This window comes from Bombina bombina, chromosome 1, assembly GCF_027579735.1.
Source record: "Bombina bombina isolate aBomBom1 chromosome 1, aBomBom1.pri, whole genome shotgun sequence".
NCBI lineage: Eukaryota > Metazoa > Chordata > Amphibia > Anura > Bombinatoridae > Bombina > Bombina bombina.
Genome location: NC_069499.1, coordinates 446,403,688 through 446,428,813, shown reverse-complemented (window position 1 = coordinate 446,428,813; position 25,126 = coordinate 446,403,688). Strand labels below are relative to the sequence as shown.

At 42.2% G+C, this 25,126-nt stretch overlaps 1 protein-coding gene across 1 annotated transcript in view; it reads right to left on the bottom strand.

Moving 5' to 3' along the window:
• Positions 1–25,126, bottom strand: part of MYO3B (myosin IIIB) — a 72,273-nt gene that overhangs the window by 10,720 nt on the left and 36,427 nt on the right. The window contains 2 exon segments of the mRNA XM_053698421.1: positions 23,576–23,786; positions 23,982–24,108. Coding sequence (XP_053554396.1) covers positions 23,576–23,786; positions 23,982–24,108 — 338 coding nt within the window.

Genomic DNA, 25,126 nt, shown 5'->3' with positions numbered 1-25,126 from the left:
CCAGGTCCAGGAGGAGTAGCGCAGGGCCTGGGTGTCCAGCGAAGGTGGAGGTGAGCGGAAGGTCGAATGGCGGATGAAGGCGGCAAGCAGGAGCGGAGGCTGAGTCGCGGCCTACCACGGGGCCGGTTACTGACGTCATGGTCGGGCGACGTCAGGAGGAACCGGGCGCCGGTCGCGGCAGGAGGAGATCGTTGAGGATCAGGACTGGCGGTGTGGCGGCAGGTAAGTGACGCTGAGCTATCGCAGATGTATCCTCCTTCTCTGGGCAGCTGGGCTATCGCAGATGGGTTCCCGGAAGGCGGGAAAGAGGTGGCAGCAAGTGCGGGGAAGTCCGGGGGGGGGAGGAAGGGCTGAGGGGGGTTGATTCGAACAAATTAATGGGATATAAGTAGAATTTTGGGGAGGGGGAGCCGGAATAAGGCTGGGTAGGGAGGTTGTCAAATGTTAGTTAGTGTGGGGGCCAGGATACGGTGCAAGATTAGTGGAGCGGCAGAAGGGGGAGCCGGGATAAGGCTCAGGGACTAGTACTAGGGATGTAATTGAGTGAGTGAGGTAGCGGGGCCAGCGCTAGGGACATTATTTATAAAGTGTTAGGGGCATATGGAGGAGCCGGGATAAGGCTCAAGGATCAGTTAGGCCAGCGAGAGGGAGTTTAAAACATGGGGGCTAGGCTGGGTTTAGGCCTGTGATTTAATAAAGGTGGGGGCCGGGTGTTGAGCCCGGTTGGGCTGAGGCAAAGAGGTGAGGCCAGCATAAGGCCGGTAGGCAGGAGGTGTTGTAGTTGATGGAGGGGATGGCAGAGGATAGATTTTGACAGGGGTAGGGTTAAAAATGGGGGGGCAGGTCCAGTATATTTAACGACAAAAGGCAAAGGGCTGGTTAGGCATAGGGGAAGGATGTTTGGGAGGGGAGGGTGTTCTAAGGGGATAGGGAGTGGGTGGGTGAGTAGGTTTGGTTAGTGGAGTGTGGGAGGTTAAGCGGGGTGGTGGGCACAATAGGAGGATTTAAGGGGGGCGGTTCAGGGGGGGGCGTTAGTGGACCTGATTTTTTGGGGCACATTATGCAGGGGATGGGCCCAGCTGTAGTGGGGGGGGTCCCGGAGTTAGTGAGGTCAGAGAAGGGGGGGGAGTGCTTGGGAACTGGGGGGGCTAATGTGATATTAATGCTGTGATTTTTTCAGGACCCATTGGGGCGGACAGGAGGGGTGTGGAGGCTCCGGATGCCATGAGAGGAGAGAGTAGGGAAAGGCTGGAGCAGATTACGGATCCGCCATTGGAGCTGAACGCTAGTGGCAATCTGGATGAGGAGGATCCATTAGAGGGGACATCGTCTGGAGGAGGAACGGCTGGCCAGGTAGGGGGTATGTCTACACTGGTGCAGCTTCTTCAACTATTGTCTCCACAAAGGAGAGTGGAGGGAGAGGGGCAAGGGGGAGCTGGTCGGGGGGAGGCGGGTGATAGAGGGGGGGGACAGGGGTGATCTTATGATGTCTTCCTCACAGTCTGTAGGTGCGGGAAGTAGGAGAGAGAGGGGCACTTCGCCCGTAGTGAGGGCTGCAGGGTCCGGCGGATGCCGGAGGTCCAGATCACCAATACGGTGGCCTCAGGGTGGAGGCAGGCCTAATTCGCCGTCCCGAGCACGGTCGTAGAGGGATCGGGAAAGGAGCAGGTATGGCAGGGGGCGTTCTCCTGCTAGGCGAGACGGAGTGCGGAGGAGGTTGGAAGTCAGCAGAAGCCGGGAAAGCATAGGGAAGAGAGCAGAGGAGAGAACAAGTGTCGGGTCCCGGGGCAGGGCCGGTGACAGTGGGCAGCAGCCTGCAGGTGAGATAATGGGCTAGGGGAGCGCCAAGAGTGAGTGCAGTGGGGAATGGTGAGAGAGAGACATTAGTAGCAGTTTGAAGGGGCTGTTGGCTGCGCTGGAGAAGCCTAGTGACTGGGGGGTCCAGTGGCATCGGCATGGGTGGCCCCAGGGACGGGGTTGTCGGGGATGGCGCAAGCGGCATTGGGTGGGTATAAGCAGACTGGCGGGGTCGCGAGCCAAGGGGGTGCAGCGACGGTAGCAGTGGGGGAAGTGGTTAGGGTGCCCGAAGGGGCGATTCGGAGGCCGTGCTTATGTTTCGGTGGGGCGTTAGGGATACATCTAACGACTGAGTTGAGAGAGAAGATAGGGAAGAGGGAATTGTGGAGATATTCTCCCTGTTGGCCCCTGGAACATGTATTGGAAAGTGGAAGGAGGATTGAGAAAGAGAAGGGTAAGAAGGAGGAGGAGGAGAGGAAGAAAAAGGTGGAGAAAGTTACCCAAGACATTTGCTGAATTGGTCCCGGGCTTTTTGGTATATTAGCAGTGTGTTCTGTGAGAAGTTCCTGGTGCAGGAGCATCTCTTTTTTGCTATTATGATGAGATAGCAGGGGCCTATAGAACCTATGGCGGTATGGCGTGGTGGAGGTATGATGAGGGGTTCCGTCAGCGGATGGCGTTCGCCCAGAGATTGCGTTGGGATGATAGGGACATGGGATTGGTTGGAGATGATGACCCCATTGTGAGGGTGAATCATTCCTTTCGGAGGTACGGGCAGGCCGGGGGGTAGTGGGGGACCTGGGGTCGGGGCTGGAACAGCCATACGCAAGGGGCTGTGTTTTCCAGTTTAACGAGGGGCAGTGTAGGTTTGGTAGCTCCTGCAAGTAGCAAGCATGAGTGCTCGATATGTGGAGGGAGTTCATTCTGGGGCAAAATGCTTCCGGAAGGGCAGAATTGAACCCGCCAGGGAGATGGGTTCATCGGGCACGGAAGCCGGTGAAAGTAAAAAAGATGGCCCCATGGCTAGAGGCATACGCCGTGAGCGGGGACATGCGGGGACGTGGAGTTGCTCTTAATGGGGGTTTAGTTCGGGGTTTGTGATTCCGTTCAAGGAGCAAAAAGGGTTGGTTGTTGCGGGCAATTTGAAATCGGTAAGGGGACTTCCCGGAGGTGTTGAGGGAAAAGTTGGTGAAGGAGGTCCAACTTGGTCGAATGGCAGGCCTGTTTCGGGAGCTGCCGTTCCCGAATTTAAGGGTATCCCCATTGGGGGTAGTGCCAAAAAAGACGCCGGGGCAGTTTAGGGATGATACACCATTTATCTCCACCCGCGGGGGGTATCGGTGAATGAGTGGCATTGATCCGAGCTGGTATTGGTAAAAATATGCATCCTTTGATAAGGCGAATGGTGTCGGTGAGGGCGGCAGGCCGTGGTGCCTTGATGGCGAAGGCAGACGTGGAATCAGCTTCCGGTTGTTGCCGGTCCCCCCCGAGGTGTCATCACCTTCCTGGGATGTAAGTTCGAGGGGCCAATTTTATGTGGACCTCTGTCTCCCCATGGGGCTTTTCTATCTCCTGTTAATATTTTGAAAGGTTCAGCTCATTCGTGGAGTGGGTGGTGAAGAGAAAGTCAGGGAAAGTCTTGATAGTGCATTTACTTGGATGACTTCCTTTTTGTGGGCCCGGCGGGTTGAGATGTATGTGATTGTCTGGTGGAAGCCTTCGGGGAGGTTGCTCGGGATTTTGGTATTTCCCGTGGCAGCGGACAAATCGGAGGGTCCAACTTCGGTGCTGAGATTTTTTAGGAATCGAAGTGGATTCGATCAAGATGGAATGCAGGCTCCCGGAAGATAAAGTCCGGGATCTGCGGGAGGTAATTGATAGGGTTCTGAGCTGCAAAAAAGGCTTACTTCAGGGGAGGTACAATCGCTCTTGGGGAAGTTGAATTTCGCAGGGGCGTATTATTCCCATTGGACGAGTTTTCTGTCGCCGGTTGTCTCTGGCGACAGTTGGTGTGACCAATCTGACTTTCATATACGTTTGTCGGTGGGATGTGAAGGAGGATTTTGAGGATCTGGAAAATCATTTTGGAAGATTTTAATGGAGGCTTGCTGATTCAGGAGCATGGGTGGTCGGAACGAACCAATTGTGTCTATTTACAGAGTGCGTTGGGTGCCCATGGTTTTGAGGCATTTCTGAACAGTAAGTGGTGCACCGGGGCTTGGCCTCAGGCTGGGGCGGAATGGGGACGACCAAGAATTTGACGTTTTTGGAGCTGTTCCCGGTGGTGGTGGCCCTAAGAATCTGGCCTGAGGGAACTCAGGAATAAGAGAGTCTGTTTTCATTTCTGACAACTTGGGTGTGGGTTTGGGCTATTAATCGCCTTAACGGCAAATTCTCCGGCGGTGATACGTTTACTTCGGGCATTTGTGTTGGAATGCTTGCGGTGCAATGTTTCATGGAGAGCGGTGCATGTCCCAGGGCGCTTTAATGTAATTGCTGACTCTTTATCCCGGTTTCAGTGGGATCGATTCTGAGAGGCGGCCTCGGGGGCGGACATGGAGGGCATGGAATGCCCGGAGGACCTGTGGCAGCTTGGTTGCCAGGAGCGTTAAATCTGGTACAAGGGGCATTAGCCCCTGGCACATGGGTGGGCTTACGTCTGAGTGTGGAAAAATGTGGCGGAATAAGGTTGAGCTGGAGGACCGGCAGAAGGCGGTGTGGAGGTGGATGAGTATTTTGGTGAATGGATAGGGTGTTGGGGAGAGAGGGGCTGTCGCCCTCAGAGATCCGGAAGAGAATTGGCGGCTTTGCCTTTCTGTTTCAAATTTTGGGGTGTGTAGACGAATGGCGGTCAGGGGTTTGTGTAGGAGAAGAGCGCGGGCTGATGGTCGGTGGCCGCTGACGTTTGCTATCCTAGAAGGGGTGGTTGAGAAGTTGGGGGGTATCTGTTTTTCGCGTTACAAGGAATTGTTATTTAGGGTGGCAGTGTGGCTGGCCTTTTTTGGAGCGTTTAGGGTGTCGGAGTTGATGGGGTTGAACCGGCGGATGGGCAAGGCTTGGAAGGCAAATTTGGTGTTGAAGGAAGAATCAGTGGAGATATGGGTGAGGAGGGTCCAAGACGATCAGGAAGGGAAAGGGACGATCGTAGTCTTGCGAGGGATCGGGGGCCGTTGTTGTCCGGTGGGAGCGGTGAGGGAGTTTTTGAAGGTGTCGGGTCATGTATCGGGACCGTTGTTAGTGCATGCGGATGGTACTCCCTTATCCAGATTTCAATTTGTGGCGTTGTTGCTGAAGGCAGTTGGTTGCAATGGGTTTGAGAGGGGAGGAGTTTGTTCTCATTCGTTTCGGATTGGGGCGGCGACAGAAGCTGCGAATCTGGGTCTTGGACGCGGGGGGGGGGTGATCAGAAAGATTGGTAGATGGAGGTCTGAAAGGTTTCGGGGGTACGTGAGACAGGGGTTGGTGTTGCAGCCTGGAGTTGTTGATGAGTGGCATTTTTATTAGCTTGACAGGGTCGGCAGAGTGCTGGATCTTGGGACACTCATATGTTTTTTGGGCGAGGAGTTGGGTTTTTCCAAGGAGCAGGTGCACTTAAGGTGGTTCGGTATAAGAGGGATGAAGTGGGCCCAGGTGGTTGGGAAGGTGACGGAGTTAGCTAAGATGTTTAAACCTCCCTGGGTATTGGTCATTCATGTGGGGGGAAATGACTTGGGGTACATGTCACAGAAGGACTTATTATGGGGAATGAAGAAAGGGCTTGATAGATTGCTGGAGTTGTTCCCGGTTTGAATTTGGTGTGGTCGGAGGATAGAGAGCAGGCTGGAATGGCGTTACACTTGGGATTTGAAGAAATTGGAGTTATCTAGAAGGAAGGTGAAAAGGACAATGAGTGGGTACGTTCAGACGGCTAGGTGGTGTGGGGCTTAGGCATGTGGAATTGAGGGTGAGTCAGGTAGGTGTTTCTACCTGAAGGATGGTGTCCATTTGAATGAAGTAGGGTTACACCTATTTACTTTACCATTAATAGAGGGGATAGAAAAGGCCTTAGCTATGTGTGGCGGTACTCCGCTGAATGCGAGTGGTGGCGGGGTGCTTGCGTGTGGTCTATTGAGGCTTACGCCTGATGGATAATGGCCAGTACTTCTGTCGCAATAGAAAGGGAAAAGTGATGGTTGACGCCCGCCCTGAAAAGGGGTGGGGGCTTATAGAGAGCAGAAGAAAGCATTGGGGGAAACTGTTAAGATATAAAAGGTTGATAATGTTGTTATAAAGTTTAACTTGTGGTTTATTGGTTAATAAACAAGGCTGCAGCCTTTTCTTTCCATAACTGGTGGTTGTGTCATTATTTGAGGTGGGATGGAGCGAACTCAAAAATGGGGGGTCAAGGGCAGCCTGGGCGACGACTGGAGTGGAGGGCAGTTTGACCCCCACTTTGCGGGAGCAATGGTAGGCTCCGCTATAGAGGTGGAGGAAGAGGGGAGGTGATAAATATCCCTCCCTGGCGTGGAACGTCAGTGCAGAGTTAAGGAGCAGCACGGAAGGAAGAAGGTTTCCCGCCCTCCCTCCCTATAATAGGGTAATGAAGATGGTGTATGTCGCAGCTATGGCGGGGTGCTTGCTGTGGTCTATTGAGGCTTACGCCTGATGGATAATGGCCGGTACTTCTGTCGGTAATAGAAAGGGAAAAGTGATGGTTGACGCCCCGCCCTGAAAAGGGGTGGGGGCTTATAGAGAGCAGAAGCAAGCATTGGGGAAACTGTTAAGATATGAAAGGTTGATAATGTTGTTATAAAGTTTAACTTGTGGTTTATTGGTTAATAAACAAGCTGCAGCCTTTTCTTTCCCATTACTGGTGGTTGTGTCATTATTTGAGGTGGGATAAAGCGAACTCAAAAATGGGGGGTCAGGTCAAGTGAAGGTAGAATGCATATCATTTATAACTTGTCCACAAATGTTAACTTCATTTAATTAATTACAAACTGTCCTGTCAGTATAGGAAGCCCTCATTTTACCATGGCTCTTTTTCACCAATTCACAAAAACAACTACAGCACTGACAGTAATGCCTAAAACAGGGATATAAGAACATTACATATTGAACTTTATGTGAAATTTATTCCCAAGGAAAGATTACTAACAACACAGGATTATTTGAAGCTGTGAGAGACTATTAAAGGAACAGTCAACTCCAAAATTTGTATTGTTTAAAAAGATAAATAATCCCTTTATTATCCATTCCACAGTTTTTCACAGCCAACATGGTTATTAATATACTTTTAACTTCTGTGATTACCTTATATCTAAGCATCATTTGACAACCCCCTGATCACATGGCTATATTTATTATCTATTGACTTGCATTTTAGCCAATAAGTGCAGTGTCAGCCACAACTCCTGGGAGTGAGCACAATGTTATTTATATGGCCCACATGAACTAGCCTTGTCTTGTGAAAAGCAAATAAAAAACATGTGATAAGAGGCTGTCTGTAGTGGTTTAGAAACAGACAGTTATTTAGAGGTTTAAATGTAATAAAGTATTTAAATATAACAATGTTGGTTGTGCAAAGCTGGGGAATTGGCAGTAAAGGTGTTATCTATCTCTTTAGGCAGTAACAATTTTGTTGTTGACTGTCCCTTCTTAAGGCATTGCTTGAATGTGAATTGAAGAGCCACAAAGAAACTTTGCACTTAAAAGGACATTGTTTTGACATTTAGAGCCTGAGAGGCCTATTTAACAAAGGTCTATCAGACCTGATCCGACAGTGCGGATCAGGTCCGACAGACCGCACTGAATGCGGAGAGCAACACGCTGCCCCTGCAGACTCGCGGCCAATCGGCTGCCAGCCGAGGGTGTCAATCACCCCTATCATACTCGATTGGGTTGAATTGTGGCGATCTCTGTCTGCCTCATCAGAGCAGGCGGACAGGTTATGGAGCAGTGGTCTTGCATTTCTGGCGAGTCTGAAGACTCGCCAGAAACACGGGCTCTCAAGCTCCATTCGGAGCTTGATAAATGGGCCTCTGATTCTCTAAAACTCTGGTCTTTGGGGAGATTATCTAAACAGTTTCATCAGTACTGCAGGTCACTCAAAGAATTTTAGAAAGGCAAATTTTATCTTAACAGCTGTTTATCTCACTATGCAGAGTTCTGTATATGAAGGAGAGACACATACAGTACAATATAAGTTCTAAAAAAAGCACTAAAGATTTTCCATGATGGCCCTTGCGGGGACACTTACTTTAACTAAGCCAGATTGAGGGCTTCCAAAGCATTAATACCGCTGCCCCTTTACATTAAACAGCTCTCACATTAATATCTCCCTCGTGGCCAGTGGCCGGGGCTACAGGAGGTAATAAACAAGGAAAGTTCATGCTTACTGCAAGGAAAAATATGTTCTGACAAAGTTGCAGTATACTGAGCAAAATGGGGGTATTGCAATGTTAAGTTAAATATAGAATTGCATATAGCACGAACAGACATAGATATACGCATCAATTAGGCAATCTCACACAGCTATCCTTTTATACGTACAACATTTAATATAACTACTCCATATTACCTCTCATACATATGTACCCTTGATAACAGCAAAGATTCAAAAGCGATCCGCAATTTTGATTTGCAGGGTAGGAATGGGAATAGTTGAGTTAGAAGTTTATTTATACCAATTAATTTACACAATTATCTATATTCAATAAATATTTCATGTATCAATTTTTTGTCGGCGTGTCCTGATTTGGCACTAGCATCTTTATAACCCAAGCAAAATTTATGTCTTAATATTGATTTTTTGTATAGATGCTGTTTTTCTTTGTATGTTTTCTTTCATTATTATTTTATATTACCCCTGGATGCAGATAAAGAACATCTCAAAAAGGTCAAAGAGTAGCCTAAAGTGACAACATTAAGGGCAAGAAAACAAGGACTATAACTGTTTAAAAACTTTCTAGTACAAATATGTTGTGAATATTTGTTATTCTGACTCATGTACTAAATGTGATATCTGTCCGTAATTTTTTTTTTAAATAAAATAAAAAAAAATAAAAAAAAGATTTTCCATGATTTCTCTCCATGCTGGCAAGTTTTGGCCCCAAGTGTTTTATGAGATGTCAAATATTTTTAAGTTTTACATTACTTACACAATTACTAGTAAATAATGTTAGATAAGACCACATGAATGAGCAACATATATATCTTGTATTTCAGAGATTTGAGCATAATAATAGTAAATTATTAGGGGGCCTGGAATCTAATTCATTGGGGTCTATTTACAGTATGTAGGTGCGGACAGACATGATCCGCTATAGCGAATCATGTCCGCCGCACATCAATAAATGCTGACAGCATAGGCTGTTGACATTTATCGTTGCACCAGCAGTTCTGGTAAACTGCTGGTGCAATACCGCCCCCTGCAGATTTGCGGCCAATCGGCCACTAGCAGGGGGTGACAATCAACCTGATCATATTTGATCTGGCTGATTGCTGTCCGCCACATCAGAGGTGGCGGACGAGTTAAGGAGCAGCGGTCTTAGGACTGCTGCTTCTTAACTTCCGCTTCAGTCGGAACTGAAGCGGAGAGGGTCGGAAGCAGCATCCGCTGCTTCATAAATAGACCCCATTGACTTCTCTTTGACATGCATTATAGAAGTATGTTCAAGGTACACCACCTTTTTTGCAACCCTGTCATGTAAACTGATGCGTACTTGTAAATTGCTTACAGCCTTCCCTGTCCTTTGAAATATACAGTATCATTAGCTACATTAAATTGAAAAACATAATTTATGTAAGAATTTACCTGATAAATTCATTTCTTTCATATTGGCAAGAGTCCATGAGCTAGTTACGTATGGGATATACAATCCTACAAGGAGGGGTAAAGCTTCCCAAACCTCAAAATGCCTATAAATACACCCCTCATCACACCCACAATTCATTTTAACGAATAGCCAAGTAGTGAGGTGATAGAAAAAGGAGTAAAAAGCATAAAAAAAGGAACTAGAAATATAATTGTGCTTTATACAAAAAAACATAAGCACTATAAAAAGTGTGGGTCTCATGGACTCTTGCCAATATGAAATAAATTAATTTATCAGGTAAGTTCTTACATAAATTATGTTTTCTAACATGTAATTGGCAAGAGTCCATGAGCTAGTGACGTATGGGATATTAATACCCAAGATGTGGAACTCCACCGAAGAGTCACTAGAGAGGGAGGGATAAAAATAAAAACAGCCATTTTCAGCTGAAAAAATTAAATCCACATCCAAAAAAATAAGTTTCTCATAATTGAAAAGAAAAAACATTAAACAGAAGCAGAGGAATCAAACTGAAACAGCTGCCTGAAGAACCTTTCTACAAAAAACTGCTTCCGATGAGGCAAATACATCAAAACGGTAGAATTTAGTAAATGTATGCAAAGAAGACCAAGTTGCTGCTTTGCAAATCTGATCAACTGAAGTTTCATTTTTAAAAGCCCACATAGTGGAAACTGATCTAGTAGAATGAGCTGTGATTCTCTGAGACGGGGCCTGACCCGACTTCAAATAAGCATGATGAATCAAAAGCTTTAACCCGGATGCCAAGGAAATGGCAGAAGCTTTCTGACCTTTCCTAGGACCAGAAAAGACAACAAATAGACTAGAAGTCTTCCTGAAATCTTTAGTAGCGTCAACATAATATTTCAAAGCTCTTACAACATCCAGAGAATGTAAGGATCTCTGGATGTTATTAGGATTAGGACACAAAGAGGGAACAACAATTTCCCTATTAATGTTGTTAGAATTCACAACTTTAGGTAAAAATTTAAATGAAGTCCGTGAAACTGCCTTATCTTGATGGAAAATCAGAAAAGAAGACTCACAAGAAAAAGCAGATAATTCAGAAACTCTTCTAGCAGAAGAGATAGCCAAAAGGAACAACACTTTCCAAGAAAGTAGTTTAATATCCAAAGAATGCATAGGCTCAAAAGGAGGAGCCTGTAAAGCCTTCAAAACCAAATTAAGACTCCAAGGAGGAGAGAATGAATTAATGACAGGCTTCATACGGACCAAAGCCTGCACAAAACAATGAATATCAGGAAGATTAGCAATCTTTCTGTGAAATAAAACAGAAAGAGCAGAGATTTGTCCCTTCAAGGAACTTGCAGACAAACCTTTATCCAAACCATCCTGAAGGAACTGTAAAATTCTAGGAATTCTAAAAGAAGGCCAGGAGAATTTATGAGAAGAACACCATGAAATATAAGTCTTCCAAACTCGATAATAAATCTTCCTAGAAACAGATTTACGAGCCTGTAACATAGTATTAATCACTGAGTCAGAAAAAACCTCTATGACTAAGCACTAAGCATTCAATTTCCATACCTTCAAATTTAACGAATAGAGATCCTGATGGAAAAACGGTCCTTGAGACAGAAGGTCTGGTCTTAAAGGAAGTGGCCAAGGTTGGCAACTGGACATCCGGACAAGATCTGCATACCAGAACCTGTGAGGCCATGCTGGTGCTACCAGAAACACAACGATTGTTCCATGTTGATCTTGGAGATCACTCTTGGAAGAAGAACTAGAGGCGGGAAGATATAAGCAGGTTGGTAAAACCAAAGAACCACCAACTCTGCCTGAGGATCCCTGGACCTGGACAAATACATGGGAAGTTTCTTATTTAGATGGGAAGCCATCAGATCTATTTCTGGAAGACCCCACATCTGAACAATCTGAAAAAACACATCTGGATGGAGAGATCACTCCCCCGGATGTAAAGTCTGACGGCTGAGATAATCCGCTTCCCAATTGTCTACATCTGGGATATGTACTGCAGAAATTAGACAAGAGTAAGATTCCGCCCAAGAAAGTATCTGAGATACTTCTTTCATAGCTTGGGGACTGTGAGTCCCACCCTGATGATTGACATATGCCACAGTTGTGATATTGTCTGTCTGAAAACAAATGAATGGTTCTCTCTTCAACAGAGGCCAAACCTGAAGAGCCCTGAAAATAGCATGGAGTTCTAAAATATTGATTGGTAACCTCGCTTCTTGAGGCTTCCAAACCTCTTGAGCTGTCAGAGATCCCCAGACAGCTCCCCAACCTGAAAGACTTGCATCTTTCATTTAGGGATATTAACTGTGATATCTTTGTATAATCCCTGCACCATTGTTTCAGCATCCAAAGCTGGAGAGCTCTCATATGAAAACGAGCAAAGGGGATCGCGTCCGATGCTGCAGTCATGAGACCTAAAACTTCCATGCACATAGCCACTGAAGGGAATAATTGAGACTGAAGGTTCCGACAAGCTGAAACCAATTTTATTCATCTCTTGTCTGTTAGAGACACTGAATCTATCTGGAAACCTAAAAAGGTGACCCTTGTCTGAGGAATCAAGGAACTTTTTGGTAAATTGATCCTCCAACCATGTCTTTGAAGAAACAACACTAGTTGATTTGTGTGAGATTCAGCAGAATGTAAAGACTGAGCTAGTACCAAGATATCGTCCACATAAGGAAACACGGCAATACCCTGTTCTCTGATTACAGGGAGTAGTGCACCGAGAACCTTTGAAAAAATTATTGGAGCTGTCGCTAGGCCAAATGGAAGAGTGACAAATTGGTAATGCTTGTCTAGAAAAGAGAATCTCAGAAACCGATAGTGATCCGGATGAATCAGAATATGAAGATATGCAAACTGTAAGTCTATCGTGGACATGTAATGACCTCGCTGAACAAAAGGCAGAATAGTCCTTATAGTGACCATTTTGAAAGTTGGCACTCTTACAAAACGATTCAAAATTTTCAGATCTAGAACTGGCCTGAACGAATTTTCTTTCTTTTGGACAATGAATAGATTTGAATAAAAACCCAGACCCTGTTCCTGAAACGGAACTGCTATGATTACCCATGAAAGCTCTAGATCTGAAACACACTGCAGAAAAGCCTTCACTGAATTTGCTGGAACGCGTGAGAGAAAAAATCTTCTCACAGGAGGTCTTACTCTGAATCCTATTTGATACCATTGAAAGACAATACTCTGAATCCAATGATTTTGGACAGAATCTGCCCAAATGTTTTAGAAAAAATTTAATCTGCCCCCCACCAGCTGAGCTGGAATGACGAGCGCACCATCATGCAGACTTGGGGGCTGGCTTTGGTTTCTTAAAAGGCTTGGATTTATTTCAACTTGAAGAAGGTTTCAAATTGGAACCATATTCTTTGGGGGAAGGATTTGGTTTCTGTTCCTTATTCTGTCGAAAAGAACGAAAACGATTAGAAGCTTTAGATTTACCTTAAATCTTTATCCTGAGGTAAAAAACTCCCTTCCCCCAGTGACAGTTGAAATTATTGAATCCAACTGAGAACCAAATAAATTGTTACCTTGGAAAGAAAGAGATAGTAATCTAGACTTAGATACCATGTCAGCATTCCAATACTTAAGCCACAAAGCTCTTCTAGCTAAAATAGCTAAAGACATAGATTTAACATAAATTTTGAGGATATCAAAGATAGCATCACAGACAAAATGATTAGCATATTGAAGCAAGCGAACAATGCTAGACAAATCAGGATCTGGTTCCTGTTGCGCTACGCTTTCCAACCAGAAAGTTGATGCAGCTGCAACATCAGCCATAGAAATGGCAGGCCTAAGAAGATAGCCAAAATATAAATAAGCTTTCCTTAGATAAGATTCAAGTTTCCTATCTAAAGGATCCTTAAAGGAAGTACTATCTTCCATAGGGATAGTAGTACGTTTGGCAAGAGTAGAAATCGCCCCATCAACTTTGGGGATTTTTCCCCAAAACTCCAACCTGACTGCTGGCAAAATATACAACTTTTTAAACCTAGAAGAAGGAATAAAAGAATTACCAGGCCTAATCCATTCCTTTGAAATCATATCAGAAATAGCATCAGGAACTGGAAAAACCTCTGGAGTAACCACAGGAGGTTTATAAACAGAATTTAAACGTTTACTAGTTTTAGTATTGAGGACTAATTTCCTCAATATCCAAAGTAATCAACACCTCTTTTAACAAGGAATGAATATACTCCATCTTAAAGAGATAAGTAGATGTGTCAGTGTCAATATCTGAGGTAGGATCTTCTGAATCAGATAGATCCTCATCAGAGGAGGATCATTCAGAATATTGTTGGTCATTTGAAATTTCTTCAACTTTATGAGAAGTTTTAAAAGACCTTTTACGTTTATTAGAAGGCGGAATACCAGACAAAGCCTTCTGAATTGCATCAGCAATAAAATCTTTTATATTCACAGGGATATCATGTACATTAGATGTTGAAGGAACAACAGGCATTGCACTAGTAGTGATCAAAAAGTAAAAAAATTGCATTTGCAGCACCTGTTTATCTGACTGTGGTTACACTGTGTTTCTATGAATCTTTGTTATGTCAGCCCATCAATGTGTATATAAGGCAAACTTCATGCCCTCCACTTGTCTCCCGAGTTGATTGCCATACCCCTTGTTTATGTCCAAAGTGGCATCAATCCCCCTATAACATGTGTCCTCACACTTTGAAAAACTGGTTAGACTTGTTATACACAATCCAAAGATAAACGTGCAAACTCACATGTTCCGTTGCATATGGCGTGCCGGTCCTAGGGGAAATCCTGTTGTCATCTAGTCCAAGATGCCTCTATTACAGACCACTGGCTCCAAGAGCCGAAACACTCCTCTTTCAGCACGCTGTCTGCCAGTTCTCCAGTAGTATAGTAGCGTGTGACGTATAGGGGGAGAAAGTAGGGGCTTATTCTTCGCCATTACCTGATGGCTCTGTTACCAGTTCCCAATAACAGTGCACTATGGGCTGTTTCGCTGCTGATGTTAGGCAATCCGTGCTCTCTTGGCATATCCAATGTGTTGCAGATGAAAGAAAAACAAAAGGAGCACTGGATTGGAAAAAAATAAAAAAAGAAGCCGAAACACGGCAGTCAAGGGATACGTGGTTACCCGCATCTACACATCTGTCCTGTAGGTTATAAGCTGTAACCTGTTTTCCTGTTTTTAAAGAATAAAGAACTTTTTGTATTTTTTCCAATCCGGTGCTCCTTTTGTTTTTCTTTCATTGTACTAGTAGTGATGGATACATTCTCTGAATGTAAAAGCTTATCATGACAACTGTTACATACTACAGCTGGAGATATAATCTCCTCTAACTTACAACAGATACACTTATCTTTGGTAGAACTGTTATCAGGCAGCAGGGATACAACAGTGGTTTCTGAGACAGGATCAGATTGAGACATCTTGCAAATGTAAGAGAAAAAACAACATATAAAGCAAAATTATCAATTTCCTTATATGGCAGTTTCAGGAATGGAAAAAAATGCAAACAGCATAGCCCTCTAAGCATAGAAAGAGGCAAGAGGCATATCGAAAGTGGGGTTTAAATAATTAAATTATTTGGCTCCAAGTATGATGCGCAACGCAAAATGAAATTTTTTGGTGCTAACAACATCCGGAAATGATGCAACTCGCGTCATAGCAGACGCAACCTTGTGCAAGGAGACCTGGCGTCAACAAAGATGCTGGAAATGACGAATTTGCATCACCGAACGTACCTTCGCGCCAAAAAAATACTTGCGCCAAGAATGACGCAATAAATATCAGCATTTTGCGGCCTTGCAAGCCTAATTTTGCCACAAGAAAATTAATGAAAAACAGTCAATTTTGAAGAAAAGACTACACCCCAGGTAAGAAAAAATAACTTCCTAAATATGTTTTCCCAATTTTGAAACTGAATGTCTGCAAAAGGAAATATACATAAACCTGACTCATGGCAAATATAAGTACAATACATATATTTAGAACTTTACATTAATACATAAAGTGCCAAACCATAGCTGAGAGTGTCTTAAGTAATAAAAACATACTTACTGAAAGACACCCATCCACATATAGCAGATAGCCAAACCAGTACTGAAACAGTTATCAGTAGAGGCAATGGATTATGAGAGTATATCGTCGATCTGAAAAGGGAGGTAGGAGATGAATCTCTATGACCGATAACAGAGAACCTATGAAAAGATTTCCCGCGAGGAAAACCATAGAATTCAATAGGTGATACTCCCTTTACATCCAGCAACAAAGAAAATATTCCCAAATTGAAAACTAGTGTGTCTCTCCAATATTAATATTCCAAACCAATATCGTGGAATCTTCACAAAGGTCAGTTTAGTAGTGGCGGTATGTGCCCCAGCAGGTCTACACAGCAAACACCCCCAGCAATAAGGAAAAACAGGCATCCACCATTGCGGAATAGAGTGAAAACAAACTCACCCTTCTGCCAAAATCTTCTCCGATTCTAGACGATTAACTGCTCAAGGCTGTACAAGGTATGCGCTGATAGAGATCCTCCGCTTGGCGTGTAACGCTGCTGATCTTTCTCTGTTTCAAGCGTCCCGGCGCCTAGGCATGACGTCTAAACTGGGGGTGTGTATGAGACTGCGAGCCCATTGGCTAAACCGCTCCGTAGTGAATCCTTCCTGTGAAGACAATCCGCTTCCAAACTGAAGCATTAAACGCTAAGAAGGTAGGACCGGGGATGTCGGACAGAGACTGCAAAAGAGGATTCCTTGTAATCCAATGTGTAAATAAAAAGAAAAGAGGGCGCAGCTTCATCCGGTAAAAAAGTTCATCTTTATTTATTTAAATACATGGATAAAATTCCAGCAGCAGCAGGAAACATAGAACAGGGATGAAAGGTCTGACTAGTTTCGGCTATCTCGCCGTAATCGTAAACCTGTACATCTTAAAATTGTGTTGGTTTAAAAATACTTTACTATTCTCTAATTGGTTGTTTAGAGGGCGTTGTTTGTTGAAACATTAACTCCATGAGTGCTGAAAAGGGGTGGTGGGAGCTAGATAACTATGTATACTGAAACTTGGGATTTTTTAATGAAAACTATTTTACACCAGTATGTTCTGGAAGTGACAGATAATATTTACAGAAAGGAATGAGGTTGTAATAATATCTAAATAATTCATACATCCTATATCTAAACATATATTTAAGATGGTTTTGGTATTATTGTATATATACCATATGATTGAATATATTGCTACATAAATAGGTGTAATCCCTCTATATATCAAAGAAAAATGTTTAGAGAAAATATTTCTCATATCGCATATAATTCAAAGGCAAAAATGATATATATTCATACTCATATCTATGATGCAATATAATACATAGATCTCGATTGACTGAAAGAAGCCCCTAAAAATCAACCAAAATAACACAATTATCTGAAAGAAACCTATTGGATTTAACCTATTCGTAGATTAGGACACCTCAGAATAACAACGTGATCATAGTATTTAATTATAGCAGAGCTGATGAAAAACATGTAGTTTCATTTAAGGCATATTAAGCTCTATAGTTCTGATATCTTAGGGTATCCTAATACGATTTATTCTTTCAGTGAAGTTCATACCTTATATATATATAAGGATACTGAACACTGAAGTAATGCAATGATAATAAACTAATAAGCTAAAGGCATATACATTGATGTGAGGTGTAAAAGTAACCACTTGTCCTATAGCTAACAATAGTCAGTAACTGAGAACTCAGAGCCATTATGGCCCAAATAGGTATCTACTAACACCAAACCTATAGTCATTTAGAAAATATCAATGGTAATATTTAAGGTGATGCAAATTCTTAAAGTACACAATCTATAAAATGTATATATAGATTGTCAGAGTCGTATAAACCCCTATTATATGATGTACAGAGTATTACATATGTTTATGACTTGGAAAAATAAAAGGATATTATATGTGTTAATAGGGACAGAAAGCTCCAGAGTGGGGGTGATAATGCACATGTGCTACCTAACATGTGAACAGTATATAGTTAACTGTACAGTACTGGTGTCGTCGCCTCTGCAAGCACATAAAGTTATGTGATTGCATATTGGGATATCGGCCGGAGTCGGCCAAAAACGTGTAAAGGGTAAACGGTTGGCCGGAGTTGGCAAGTGTTGCCACTACTACAGTACAAATAAGGATAAATAATCACATAAAGTGATAATGGATAGTAAAATAAGTAATCACGTATATTGGTGATAGACCAAGGGCACAGCTCAATGGGCAGATAAAATTATAGCCCGTTCATTGGCTTATTGCCAATGGTTAATCAGATCGAACTCTGAGTTATATCCATCAGGAACTCTAGTCCTTAATTTAAAAATCCAGAAGGTTTCACGTCTGGCTAAGAGTGTATCCTTGTCTCCCCCTCTTAACGGTTTTTTTATTACTTCGATAGCCCTCCATTTGAAGGTATTGACTAAACAAGCATGTGTTTCAATGAAGTGTCTGGAGAGTGCTGAGCATGTTACTTCGTTTTTAATGTAACCCAAATGTTCCCGTATTCGGGTACGTACATCTCGACTAGTTTTACCCACATACTGTTGGTGATGTTGTGTACACTCAATTAGGTATATAGTATAAGGTGTTGAACATTTTATAAGCCCGTTGGTTTTAAAAATTTGGTTTGTGGTACAGGAATAAAATTCCTTACCTTCTACCAAATAATCACAGGCTTTGCACCTCCCGTCACCACATTTGTATGTTCCTTGGATACTAAGCCAAGAGGATGGCTTCTTTGTAGGGGGTAATAGGGAAGGAGATAATATGTTGCCCAAAGTCATATTTTTGGAATATATGCATTTGAAGCCCTTAGTTACCACTTCCTTTAGGGCTTTGTCCCCGTACAATATAGGAAAATATTTTTTGAGAATGGAACACACCTCATCATACTCTGTAGAATACTTGGTGATGAACATGGTTCTATCATCCATGTCACTCTTGTATTTGTGTTTTAGGGCCTCCTGCCTACTCACCCCAGCCACCTCCTTAGCCACGTTTCTGACCATCTCCGGCCGGTACCCCCCTTTCCACTAGTTTGTCTACCATACTCTTGCTTTCAACTGCAAAGTCCTGGTCTGAACTGCATAGGCGTCTAGTGCGTAGCAACTGCCCCTTGGCAATTCCCTTAAATACATGCCTTGGATGTGAGCTCTTGTGGTGCAAAAGTGTGTTGCCAGAGATTGGCTTTCTATACAATCTAGAAGTGATTAGGCCAGTGTTTGAATCACCTACTAGGGTCACATCTAGGAAATTGATGGAAAATTTACTCCATTCATAGGTAAATTGTACCCCGTTTTCACTAGTATTCAAATACTGTACAAATTTCTCTGCGTTCATCTTGTCTGATGACCATACAATTAGTAGGTCATCTATGAAGCGTTTGTACAGTGAAATATATTTCCTGAAGGGGTCACTATCTGAGTAGACAAAGGTTCTCTCGAGCCAGCCCATGAAGATGTTAGCATATGAGGGGGCAAATTTTGCCCCCATGGCTGTCCCTTGTCTCTGCAGATAGTAGACCCCTTCAAACAAGAAATAATTGTGTTCTAACAAGAACACAGTCACCCTTAAGATGTATTTGGTAGCTTCACTGTCTGTACCATAAATGGGTTCCAAAAAATGTCTGATTGCTTTTAATCCCATATCTTTAGGGATACTCGAATAGAGTGCCACCACATCAATGGTCAACCAACTAGAATTAGGGGACCAGTGTACTTGCTCCAACATTTCCAAAATATGTGTGGTGTCCTTGATGTGACTATGGAGTGTCTCAACTATAGGCTGTAGAATTGAGTCCAGCCATTCTGATAACGGCTCCAGGAGGGAGCCTATACCAGACACAATCGGTCTCCCCTTTACATTTGTCAATCCCTTATGTACCTTTGGCAGATGGTGGAAGATAGGGGTAACTGGATTTCTGACGTACAGATATTTCATTGTCTCCGCATCCATAAACCCCCATCCTACACCATCGTCCAACAGGTTATATAGCTCTCTTTGGAACCTATTAACTGGATCAGACATCCACAGTAGGGGCCATGCATTGGAACTCTTTCACAAACGAGTGGTGGAAGATTTAACTCTACTACATCAATCTAAGAGTACTAGCACACATAACCCATCCCTTAAAGAAAAAGAGTCTTTAAGTAAAATTAAAAACAATAAATTCATTGTGATAAAAAAATCTGACAAGGGGGGAAGTGTGGTGGTCCTAGATAAAGACACTTATATCGCTGAGGCACTGAGGCAGCTTGAAGATCCCAATACATATACCACACTTACATCTGATCCAGTTAATAGGTTCCAAAGAGAGCTATATAACCTGTTGGACGATGGTGTAGGATGGGGGTTTATGGATGCGGAGACAATGAAATATCTGTACGTCAGAAATCCAGTTACCCCTATCTTCCACCATCTGCCAAAGGTACATAAGGGATTGACAAATGTAAAGGGGAGACCGATTGTGTCTGGTATAGGCTCCCTCCTGGAGCCGTTATCAGAATAGCTGGACTCAATTCTACAGCCTATAGTTGAGACACTCCATAGTCACATCAAGGACACCACACATATTTTGGAAATGTTGGAGCAAGTACACTGGTCCCCTAATTCTAGTTGGTTGACCATTGATGTGGTGGCACTCTATTCGAGTATCCCTAAAGATATGGGATTAAAAGCAATCAGACATTTTTTGGAACCCATTTATGGTACAGACAGTGAAGCTACCAAATACATCTTAAGGGTGACTGTGTTCTTGTTAGAACACAATTATTTCTTGTTTGAAGGGGTCTACTATCTGCAGAGACAAGGGACAGCCATGGGGGCAAAATTTGCCCCCTCATATGCTAACATCTTCATGGGCTGGCTCGAGAGAACCTTTGTCTACTCAGATAGTGACCCCTTCAGGAAATATATTTCACTGTACAAACGCTTCATAGATGACCTACTAATTGTATGGTCATCAGACAAGATGAACGCAGAGAAATTTGTACAGTATTTGAATACTAGTGAAAACGGGGTACAATTTACCTATGAATGGAGTAAATTTTCCATCAATTTCCTAGATGTGACCCTAGTAGGTGATTCAAACACTGGCCTAATCACTTCTAGATTGTATAGAAAGCCAATCTCTGGCAACACACTTTTGCACCACAAGAGCTCACATCCAAGGCATGTATTTAAGGGAATTGCCAAGGGGCAGTTGCTACGCACTAGACGCCTATGCAGTTCAGACCAGGACTTTGCAGTTGAAAGCAAGAGTATGGTAGACAAACTAGTGGAAAGGGGGTACCGGCCGGAGATGGTCAGAAACGTGGCTAAGGAGGTGGCTGGGGTGAGTAGGCAGGAGGCCCTAAAACACAAATACAAGAGTGACATGGATGATAGAACCATGTTCATCACCAAGTATTCTACAGAGTATGATGAGGTGTGTTCCATTCTCAAAAAATATTTTCCTATATTGTACGGGGACAAAGCCCTAAAGGAAGTGGTAACTAAGGGCTTCAAATGCATATATTCCAAAAATATGACTTTGGGCAACATATTATCTCCTTCCCTATTACCCCCTACAAAGAAGCCATCCTCTTGGCTTAGTATCCAAGGAACATACAAATGTGGTGACGGGAGGTGCAAAGCCTGTGATTATTTGGTAGAAGGTAAGGAATTTTATTCCTGTACCACAAACCAAATTTTTAAAACCAACGGGCTTATAAAATGTTCAACACCTTATACTATATACCTAATTGAGTGTACACAACATCACCAACAGTATGTGGGTAAAACTAGTCGAGATGTACGTACCCGAATACGGGAACATTTGGGTTACATTAAAAACGAAGTAACATGCTCAGCACTCTCCAGACACTTCATTGAAACACATGCTTGTTTAGTCAATACCTTCAAATGGAGGGCTATCGAAGTAATAAAAAAACCGTTAAGAGGGGGAGACAAGGATACACTCTTAGCCAGACGTGAAACCTTCTGGATTTTTAAATTAAGGACTAGAGTTCCTGATGGATATAACTCAGAGTTCGATCTGATTAACCATTGGCAATAAGCCAATGAACGGGCTATAATTTTATCTGCCCATTGAGCTGTGCCCTTGGTCTATCACCAATATACGTGATTACTTATTTTACTATCCATTATCACTTTATGTGATTATTTATCCTTATTTGTACTGTAGTAGTGGCAACACTTGCCAACTCCGGCCAACCGTTTACCCTTTACACGTTTTTGGCCGACTCCGGCCGATATCCCAATATGCAATCACATAACTTTATGTGCTTGCAGAGGCGACGACACCAGTACTGTACAGTTAACTATATACTGTTCACATGTTAGGTAGCACATGTGCATTATCACCCCCACTCTGGAGCTTTCTGTCCCTATTAACACATATAATATCCTTTTATTTTTCCAAGTCATAAACATATGTAATACTCTGTACATCATATAATAGGGGTTTATACGACTCTGACAATCTATATATACATTTTATAGATTGTGTACTTTAAGAATTTGCATCACCTTAAATATTACCATTGATATTTTCTAAATGACTATAGGTTTGGTGTTAGTAGATACCTATTTGGGCCATAATGGCTCTGAGTTCTCAGTCACTGACTATTGTTAGCTATAGGACAAGTGGTTACTTTTACACCTCACATCAATGTATATGCCTTTAGCTTATTAGTTTATTATCATTGCATTACTTCAGTGTTCAGTATCCTTATATATATATAAGGTATGAACTTCACTGAAAGAATAAATCGTATTAGGATACCCTAAGATATCAGAACTATAGAGCTTAATATGCCTTAAATGAAACTACATGTTTTTCATCAGCTCTGCTATAATTAAATACTATGATCACGTTGTTATTCTGAGGTGTCCTAATCTACGAATAGGTTAAATCCAATAGGTTTCTTTCAGATAATTGTGTTATTTTGGTTGATTTTTAGGGGCTTCTTTCAGTCAATCGAGATCTATGTATTATATTGCATCATAGATATGAGTATGAATATATATCATTTTTGCCTTTGAATTATATGCGATATGAGAAATATTTTCTCTAAACATTTTTCTTTGATATATAGAGGGATTACACCTATTTATGTAGCAATATATTCAATCATATGGTATATATACAATAATACCAAAACCATCTTAAATATATGTTTAGATATAGGATGTATGAATTATTTAGATATTATTACAACCTCATTCCTTTCTGTAAATATTATCTGTCACTTCCAGAACATACTGGTGTAAAATAGTTTTCATTAAAAAATCCCAAGTTTCAGTATACATAGTTATCTAGCTCCCACCACCCCTTTTCAGCACTCATGGAGTTAATATGTTTCAACAAACAACGCCCTCTAAACAACCAATTAGAGAATAGTAAAGTATTTTTAAACCAACACAATTTTAAGATGTACAGGTTTACGATTACGGCGAGATAGCCGAAACTAGTCAGACCTTTCATCCCTGTTCTATGTTTCCTGCTGCTGCTGGAATTTTATCCATGTATTTAAATAAATAAAGATGAACTTTTTTACCGGATGAAGCTGCGCCCTCTTTTCTTTCCCTTTACATCCCTCTGACATTCACTGTACTCTGAGAGGAATCAGGCTTCAAAATGCTGAGAAGCGCATATCACAGAAGAAAATCAAGCACAAACTTACTTCACCACCTCCATAGGGAGGCAAAGTTTGTAAAACTGAATTGTGGATGTGGTGAGGGGTGTATTTATAGGCATTTTGAGGTTTGGGAAACTTTGCCCCTCCTGGTAGGATTGTATATCCCATACGTCACTAGCTCATGGACTCTTGCCAATTACATGAAATAAATTAGAATACATAAATTTACTACCAGATAGAACACCATACTTATTACTAACCATATATTTTTGTCAGGTTGAAGAAGGGTATTGATACGGTTTACAATCCAACTGAACAGTCTTCCATAAAGAGCTTTGGACATAGCATCCCGGACATCAGCAGCTTTATCCACTGTATTTGTCCGGATAATGGTTTCTCCTCTTGTTACTACACAGTGTGAGGTGAGTGCCTCCTGTAGTTCTTCTGCACCAATACTGAGAAGAGCTGCAGCTATGGACAACACAAAACAAATAAATAAATAAAATATAGACACAAATTAACCAGTTGATTGATGTGATTTTTTGAACTTGTGGCCTTTTTTGAATAACTGACTAGTGCTGTAAAAAAATCATGATTACATGAAGAATTCTATTGAACAGAAATACAATACTGTCATATACTTTTTTTTATAAGAGGGTTTAGTACCATTTTCTAATGCTTCTCCATTTGGAACTTCACTTTTGTCAGTTTGATGTTTAGAAGAAATTGCTGTAAATTCAATATTTCCCGTATTCAGTATTCCAGCCAGAATTCTGTACACTGAATGAACTTCCTGTGTATAAAAACAAGGCATAATTACTGGTGGTGTATAGTTAACTACACACAGGGTGAGCTATTAATATAGATAGACAAAATGAATAAATTCCTTGCACTCAATGAAGGTGGTAGCCAAGCTTAAGAAAAAGTCCTTCTTTATTTCACAAATCTTAAAACCAAAGCTGCATTCGTATGGAAAGCCAAACGCATTTTGTTTAGTTAAAACATAACTAACTTGCGGGTGACTATGAGCTATTAATATAGTGGGCCTGTGCTCAGAATAGCTCACAATCTAGTATAACAAGTCCATAGCAAAACAGAATTATCCAGGATGTTATTGTAGCCAACATATCTTTAGCACACCCTATACTTTCAATGGATAGTGTGACCACGTTAAACATCACTCAATATATATATAATATATATATATATATATATATATATATATATATATATATATATATATACAGTAAAGGTCCAGGAAGGCAGTATGTGTTGTTTCAGAAATAAACACCACTTCCTCAGTCAAAAGTGCAATACAAACAAACTTAATGGAATAGTCTAGTCAAAATTAAACTTTATTGATTCAGACATCATCATTATATCTATGTCAAACCCATCAAACCATATGTAATACAATACAATCTGAGCTACAAACAGTGCAAAGGGGTCCTCTAGACAAGTACAAAACTAATCTGGTATCAAATTATTGGGATCACATACATCAGATTGCTATTCCAAGCTGTCTATGCACTGCCGGCTTGGCCATGCCCACTTACCAAGGCAGTGTACTCCCGGAGAAGAGATAAAGCTTTAGCGCCAATCTAGTATTGAGGGACTGGACACAATAATTGTACATATATTTGATGACTCAGGACTCCAAATGTATCATGATTATATTATGGAAGTCAGACTAGGGTATTCATAACTCCTCCATCATACTATACTATCTGAATCAAAGTACAGGGACACAGTTGAGTTAAAGTAACAAATTAAATGAAAAGAATGTTTACAGTCCAGATTATTTTAAAGGG